The sequence below is a fragment of the Theobroma cacao genome, chromosome 4 (genome assembly GCF_053813885.1).
Source record: "Theobroma cacao isolate CCN51 chromosome 4, ASM5381388v1, whole genome shotgun sequence".
In the NCBI taxonomy this organism is placed as follows: Eukaryota; Viridiplantae; Streptophyta; class Magnoliopsida; order Malvales; family Malvaceae; genus Theobroma; species Theobroma cacao.
In genome coordinates this window covers 35,281,732-35,289,580 of record NC_142642.1, presented here as the reverse complement: position 1 = coordinate 35,289,580, position 7,849 = coordinate 35,281,732, and the positions used below count along the sequence as shown (strand labels likewise).

The window sequence follows — 7,849 nt, the reverse complement described above, 5'->3', positions numbered from 1 at the left end:
TGCAGCCTGATCGGAAGCAGAGAGTGGCGCCAAACATGAAGAAGCGGAAGAGAAGGGCACGAATTCATGATGATCTAATCATTGGGATATTGGCTAGACTTCCACTAAAATTTATAGTACGTTTTCGATGCCTTTCCAAATATTGGAACGCTTTGCTTACGAGCCCAGGCTTTATCAGGATACACCTCAATCATGTTAAAGCAAGCAAATCCAATAATATGCATCAACTTATTCTCTCTTCTACTTATACTCTTCAATTCATGAGGTACGAATGCTTCGAGAAAACATCACGCAAGCTTAATTTTCCCCGGATATATCCAAAGAGGAGACGTTTTCTTTTTGAAATTTTAGGTTCTTGTAACGGCTTGTTATGCCTAGTTGTGTCAAGGAAAACCCTCATTTTATGGAATCCAAGTATAAGAGAGTTTAAGAAATTACCTCTCTCCTGCCCTCTGGGTAACCATAAGAGGGGAAACAATAAGAGGAACACCTTCGGATTCGGCTATGATTACTCTACTGATGATTATAAGCTCATAAGATTTGTTCATGTTATAGATGGGATAGAATTATCATATATCTATTCACTAAGATCTAATACATGGAAAAGAATCCAAGGCTTTCCTGTTTCTATAAACTTTTTCGAAGATTTAATTTCAGGGACTTTTGTTGATGGAGTCCTTTATTGGAATATTATATATCCGGGTAAAATAATTCCTTGGATTCTTAGATTTAATCTAACATCTGAGAAGTTTGAGGCTTTATCACCGCCTAATGACGTAAATAAGGAACATGATTTTACATTGCGGGAGATTGGAGGATGCTTAAGTTTGGTTCAAAATCTTCAGGGGCGTAGCATAGACATGTGGAAACTAGAGAAGGATAACACGAAACAGGGTTGGACAAAGTTCATGACAATTATGAATCTGCAAACATTGCCATATCCACATAATTTGGTGCCAATATGCATTATGAAAAATGGTGAAGTCCTCATTACCTATAGTAAAAATGTGCGATTCTTTGCAATAGGTGGAAAGAGAAGCAGATTTGAATTGTATGATCCGAGGACAAGCACATTCAAAAGACTAAAAGTTTGTGGTATAAGGCAATGGTCTCAAGCAATAACATATACGAAGAGTTTGGTTTCACCAAAACTCTTGATGGCTTGTGATGGCATGAGAGTAGGCAATTGATGAAGTTTGATGTTGCAGTACTTGAAGATGAAGGTGTTTGCTGACATATATAATGGATCTTTGCTGCAAGGCATTAGGCTCGTCTGTCTTCTTACCAGCTTCTTTTGGATTGCTCTTCTTTAGATTAAAATTTTTTGTCTTTTGATTATTTTTTTACTATTTTTCTTTCTTTCTTTTATTTTTTTCCTTTCTGTTTTTTTCTTATTTCTTCTTTCTTTTTTCCTTTATTTTTTCTTTTCCATTTCCTTCTTCATAATGTAAATGAAATGTTGCACAAACGACACAAATGATTGATGCACTTTATCCTAAATCTTTCTCTTTAAAATCTCTTGTTAAAACACACCCTTAAGGTGTTCTATTGAGAGTATAAAAACTTTAGTTTTAACAGAAACTAAAATTATATAGTAAAAATCAATTACATCAATATATATATATATATATATATATATATATAAGAGCATAAAAGTAAATATGTACTTTTTATCATGATAGAACTTGTAGTATTATTGTTGGTTTCTCAAGGAGAATTGAATAGATATAGAAATAAAAGCTCAACTTGTAAACAAAATAAAGGAAAAAAATTGTTTAGAAATTGAAAAAGTTGCAAATCAAAACATTTTATTTTCATACGTTAAGAATCAAGTATACAAATTCCAATTAACATAGATATGAAACCAATGTCAATATCCCCTCAAATAATGCACTATATCATGAAATTTGACAATAATAAGGTGAAAAGACTTTTTTTTTTTATGAGAGTTCCATTCACAAATCAAAATTATATCGTATATGCAATTGTATAATTTTTAATAAAGATGATATCATAATTAAATTCAATATAAGAAATAAGTTAACATAATTAAATTTAAATCAAATTTACACTCGGTGAGATTCAAACATTTAAAACCTAATAATTGCAAGACCTTACCATTGAAATGGAATTCGAGAAAGAAATTTTTTACTGCATTCATTTAGGTAAAGTATTAGTCAATAATTAAATCAAGGTTGTTGTCACAAAATGGTATTTCAATTATCCAAGAAAAATTATAAAATAGAAAATAAAATGTTTAAGTGAATTAATAAGAGAATAAAAATGTAAATTTGATTATTTTATTATGGTACAACTTATAGCATCATTATTCATTTTTTGAGGAGATTTGTGAATACAATACAGAGTTTAAAAGCAAAAATTTAGAAATAAATTGAAAAAAAAAAATTGTAGACAAACGATCAAAACATTTTATTTCCAAGTGATTAATATTAAAACATTTTATTTAACATATCATATTTACATGTAAAGTTTTTACACTGCAATTTTTTTTCTGCTCTAACAACTATAACAACAATTAATTATTGTCTCATTGCAAGGTCTGACCTTCATTTTAAATTAAAATTTGAAAGTAAAAGGGGATGAATAAGACATGTGAGTGCTTGAGAAAATCACAGGTTATTGATTAAAAGGAGCACAATATAATTATGCTATGGAAATAAAGGTTTTTTGAGGTTCTTGAAGTCATTGTCATGGGAGAATATACACTATCCTAAGAAGTAATGAGAACCCTAGATGACAGGTAAGCCAAGAAAGCCTGATCTGTAAGTTTTTGATTGGTTTGTGTATAGACATCGAGAATGGCTAGCACGAATGCGTAGGGAAATTGGTAGGTGGTGACCTTATTCTTTTTGAGCAAGCAAATCTGACTCGGACAATGAGTCAATGACTTATCTTTTATAAACATAAAGTAATTTCCCATAAATATTATTTTAGTAAGGCTTTAGCAGAAACCTTCATATCTAAAGCATACAACTTTCATTTGCATCATTTTTCTATCTCCTTCTCATCTTTGTTCTGTTTTCGGCCGAAATTATGATTATGGAAAACCAGTTTCCTAAAACGGAAACCTCCATGAACAAGGAGTCGCCATCTTATATTTATGGCATGGCAACAGGTCCAAAAATTTTCAATGATCCGATCATTTGGGGTGCTTTATCTGGTACTGCTTGTCACGAAAATGGAAGTGGCAGCGGAAGTAAGTTATCATCATCACCATCACCTGCTAGGCTGCTTTCAAGTTCCAATTCCAGTTCTTCAGCAGAGGAGGCTCCTGGTGCCAATTTGTTGAAAAACATTCCTGGATTTATCAGACAGGATGTTGTGAATGAACACCATCCAAGTTTATTTGTTTCAGGGTTTAGTTCTGTCCACCCGCCTGGAGGTTCTGTTTCTGATATTAAGGATGGTTTTATTCCAGTGAACTTTTTGGAGTCCTTTCCAGAGCTACTCCAAGCTCAAGTTTCCGAAAATTCACTGTTTTATTGAGTGATCTTTATGTAATACCAAGTATACCATAGTTAACATAAACCTATACATTAGAATAAAAAGCACTGATGTCTGGAAGGGAGCAGAGTTAATCATTAGACACAAGACTGAATGCTTTTAATTCTGAGCCAGGGATGTTATTGCGAAAGTCACTAGAATTGCTTGAAATGAGACAACTTAGAATGCTGTACCTTGGTTATGAATCTGATCTTGGGAGGTTCGTAAGGGTGACCATCAGGGATTTCAACGGAGACAAAGAAGGCAGCACCTTCAAAAGGACTATGGCATAATTAATACCCTAATTGAAGATATCAAACATTTAGATCATTATGAAAAGGCAAGAACTTAGGTAGATATCAAAGAAAGGAATTCTTATAGCATCTGTTCATTTTTTGAGAAGATTTATGAATACAAAGAGTTTAAAAGCAAAAATTTAGCACTGCTAAGCAATGATTTTAATAAAGTATTGCAGAGGAGTAGTATTCCATTGATAAACACTTTTTATATATTCTACTGCAGATCGTAGGTTCAAATTAATTCATTAATATGATTATCGAACTTCATTTTTTTAGCAGCAGCTTGATTTGCTTTGTAGACACAATGTGTGAGTAGTGAATACAGGCAATAGAGTGAAGGATCCTGCAATTTCAAACTAGAAAATGGAGCACAGAATAGGAGAAAAAATTATCCTGTAAGTAGTCATTTGTGGTGCTTAGTGAAAGAAAATGGTCAAGGGAAAAATACTGAAATTTTTGGCTAACACAGCAGGACAGAATGAACCAATTCAATCCTGAAAGTGAAAGCAAAACACATTTCCAGTCATGCTAATAAGTTGTAGATCATAAATGCATAATGGAACTATTTATCTGCTTATCTTGAAATGGCTAAATGGAAAATATATGTTATCCATAAGATGTAAATGCTGCCTTGAAAAAAAATGATATTAGAATTTAATGCATCTCCTGTGTTTACACATGATAACTTGCCGAGTCAAGAAGAACAAAACTATAAAGGAACTTTGCCTACTTGCTTCTACAAATCTTTACAGCTTCTGTTCTTAATACTTCATGATAACTTGAGCTGCTATCATTCTTCCATGTCTAAATCCTTATCTGCAGTTTTATCATCTCCAAAATCACTTTCTGTACTGGAGCCGCTTGCATTGTCTGGAGTTTGAGGAGAATCACCACCTTCAGTTTCTTCAAGCTTCATATCTGCGTCTGCCGTATCTACATCTGCTTCTGGAAGTCCTTGCAGTAGAGGCACTATCCCTAATCCTTTCCAGTAAAGCTCCATAGCAGCTCTATGCTTCTTTTTATCTTCGAAAGCCATCTCCTCGTAAACCTGCAAGCAGTTAGAAGTCAATAAACAGACTATAAAAGAGATTATAAAATACGATGTGGCTTACCATTTTTTCTGTTTTGTTTAAGTTGTTCCATCTTTCACCAATCATTCTACTAATTTCTCTGCTCTGTCCAGGGTGAAGTGGTTTCAATATTGCATGTTGCTCAGCAAAAAAGAAATTATATGCACTTTTGCTACGCTTTGGATAAGCAGGATCCCTCCTTCTTATCTCAGATTTCTTCCTACGCCTCCGGCGTTGCACACCCAATGAAGCATGAGCATTATCACTGTTGCGGGCAAATAGGCCATATTCCTGTGATACTTGGGGTGCTGCACACTCTGTAGGCTGATAAAGTACTCCTTGTAACTCCTCTGAGCCAATTGTCACAGTGACAAAATAGCCACCATCGAATTTACCATCAATGATTCCATTGAAAAGAGAGCCTGCTGTTGAGACTGGCCTTGCTGCATGAATTTCTATGGATGGCTGTATTGTCCCTTGAGTAGGATTATGTGTAATGGATGGGTTCTGAAAACGATCTGCACCAATGAATCATCAGATAATATTAAGAGCAGAATTCTGACCTTCATTCAAGAAGAGCTGCGTTCTCATTTGCATACCAGAAGAAACAGGAATCAAATCACAAGCGTTAAAATAGTAGACTAGTTCATAGTGAAGAAGCAGAGAAGCGTAATATCCTTGCAGCACCGAAGATACATTTGTAGCAGTGGGAATGTTGAAAATAGCAGTCACTTCGTTCCATCTCCCTTTGCTTCTAGCCTGCAAGCTCCATTTGACAACGGTTAATGACCATTAGTGTACATAGCTCATCCCAAGTCAAAGTGAGCAAAATAACTATAAAATGCAACAATTAGGTTCACCTAGTTTGTACTGTACATGTTCATTCACTCGTGAAAAAGTTCTAGAGAACACAATCAAGCACATTTCCTATTAAGTTGGTTTCTTTGCAGTGAAAAGGAAAGAGAAAATTGATATTATTATCAAATGATTTCTAAATATGTCTACAACCATCTTATCTCAGCAGTCAGCACCAGACAGAACATTGGTAAGGAGTGGACTGTACTTACAAATAGTAGTATTCCAAACCACAAACGCTCTAATTTCAACTGAAACATCCTTCACTAATAATTCCAGTAATCAGCACCAAGATGCAATCTCAACAAAGTTATCGAGCAGGATCTTGCCTCGCATCGATGATAGACGCTCTGCCACCAGATGGCTTTCAAACTCACCTCCTCCTCCAAAGATAAATTTCTAATTCCTAGTCCCTACTGCTATCCAGGGTTCTCAAGGAAGATTGCACCACTAGACTAGACATATTTACGGCCCTCAATTTGACATTTGAAGACATACAAAAATCAGGAGAGATTAATATATAGCTGTATAATTTTGCTAATTTGTTTGCAAAGGCCATTTCATGAACGGAATAACAAAAGTCCACAAGCTTGTTATAGCTAGAATCTGATGTATCATCGGAAACAGGAGTGACAACATGGCCACATTGAACATACATGGAATTAATTAACCCTTTGACAATTAAGTTCATGTAATTTCACCTTACCTTCTGGAAGCCACCACGAGCAGTTACCTCCACAAAGAGTCTGTGCAGGTCAATCTCGTTCCCTTCTATGCTTGGAATCCTACATCAGAGTAAAACTTTTTTTATTTGCTATAAAGAACTTCCTATCACTGTCCCAGGTAGGGAAGAAAAGTTCCAACCAGACTGCTAGTCTATGCTATAAATAAATTGAAAATATAATAGTAGAATATATTTGCAGATCTCAATCCTAACACCGCGAACACGGTGAGACTCAATCAAGAATATGAAAATAAGAACATACTCTAAACGTAATACTGAAAATAACAGGAAAAAAATGCAACTAGAATCTGGTTAGTAGCCTTGGTCGTGAGTATTACATATTCATGTTGACATAAATGGACAGAGAAATGGTATTTCGTAGTATATGTTTTCAGGTCAAACCCATGACTGACGCTGACAGAAAAATTACACTACCATTTAACAAAAAAGTTACTATAAGCAAAAGTATCGAGAGTTAGATTAATCTTACCAGAACTTCGTTCCGCTACTAGTATGAAGCTTCTCCAAAGTATCCATGAAACGCTCTCTACTAGTTACTACATCATAATAGGTTGCAGGAGGTTGGAGATAGCTAGACGACGTTGCCATGGAGTCACCAATCCTTCACTGTTCAATCAGCAAGCAAGAAATCAATTATTAAGCCAAACATAAAAAAACTAGAATGCAGAACAAGAAGATAGTAACAAACTACGATGCAGAACTGTTGAAATACATGAAAAAGATTCAGAGAACAGTGAAGGTTTTCTACAAGAATAACAATGGAGGGATCGAAGAAGGGGAGAGAAGACAAAATATAAAAGAGAAAGATGGTGATAATAGCTGGTACGTGAGAGAGAGAAATATTCTTGTAGCCAACCGGCTTATTACATTTGTGCAGGCAGCGGTTATGCCGGTACCTTGAATACAAGCAGCCAGCTACGAGTCACTGCTGAGCTGTTACAACCAGTGAAAACAGAAAACAAACTAAACTCGGTAAAATGGTAAAAGAACGGTAAATAATAAAAGGTAAAATACTGATTTATCAAAGCATATATATATATATATATATTTGACATGTTTAGAAATAATTTTTTATGTAAAAATTTAATTTGTATCTAGATTGCGTAAATTTTTGTCTATCTAATTTCACAATTTTTTTGTACATTAAAAATATTACTCTTAAGTTTCAAATTGCAGCCAAAGCATTGTTATGTTTCAAAGATAAAAAAATATATAAGGTTTCTGGACATGAGAAGAATTACGATTGCCTATGCCTATTCATGGTTGAATATTTAAGCTTTAGACCAAATATAACAGATATTTCATATCCTCCATGCACCATGCTCCAACACGTTAATTATATTTAAGAAAGTCTCTTTAATCTTAGCAATATTTAT

At 34.3% G+C, this 7,849-nt stretch overlaps 2 protein-coding genes across 2 annotated transcripts; one reads left to right on the top strand and one right to left on the bottom strand.

Annotated features, from left to right (window-relative positions):
* Positions 1–1,190, top strand: LOC108661629 (F-box/kelch-repeat protein At3g06240-like). The gene has a single exon (XM_018119097.2). It carries the CDS (start codon positions 36–38, stop codon positions 1,188–1,190), a length of 1,155 nt encoding a protein of 384 aa, XP_017974586.2. The 5' UTR covers positions 1–35.
* Positions 1,191–4,593: 3,403 nt separating this feature from the next.
* LOC18602707 (high mobility group B protein 15-like) lies at positions 4,594–7,061 on the bottom strand. The gene is made up of 5 exons (XM_018119096.1): positions 6,943–7,061; positions 6,430–6,513; positions 5,473–5,627; positions 4,916–5,391; positions 4,594–4,851 (listed from the first exon to the last, which is right to left on the bottom strand). The coding sequence occupies exons 1-5, from the start codon at positions 7,059–7,061 to the stop codon at positions 4,594–4,596; spliced, it is 1,092 nt and encodes a 363-aa protein (XP_017974585.1).
* Between the last annotated feature and the right edge of the window lie 788 nt (positions 7,062–7,849).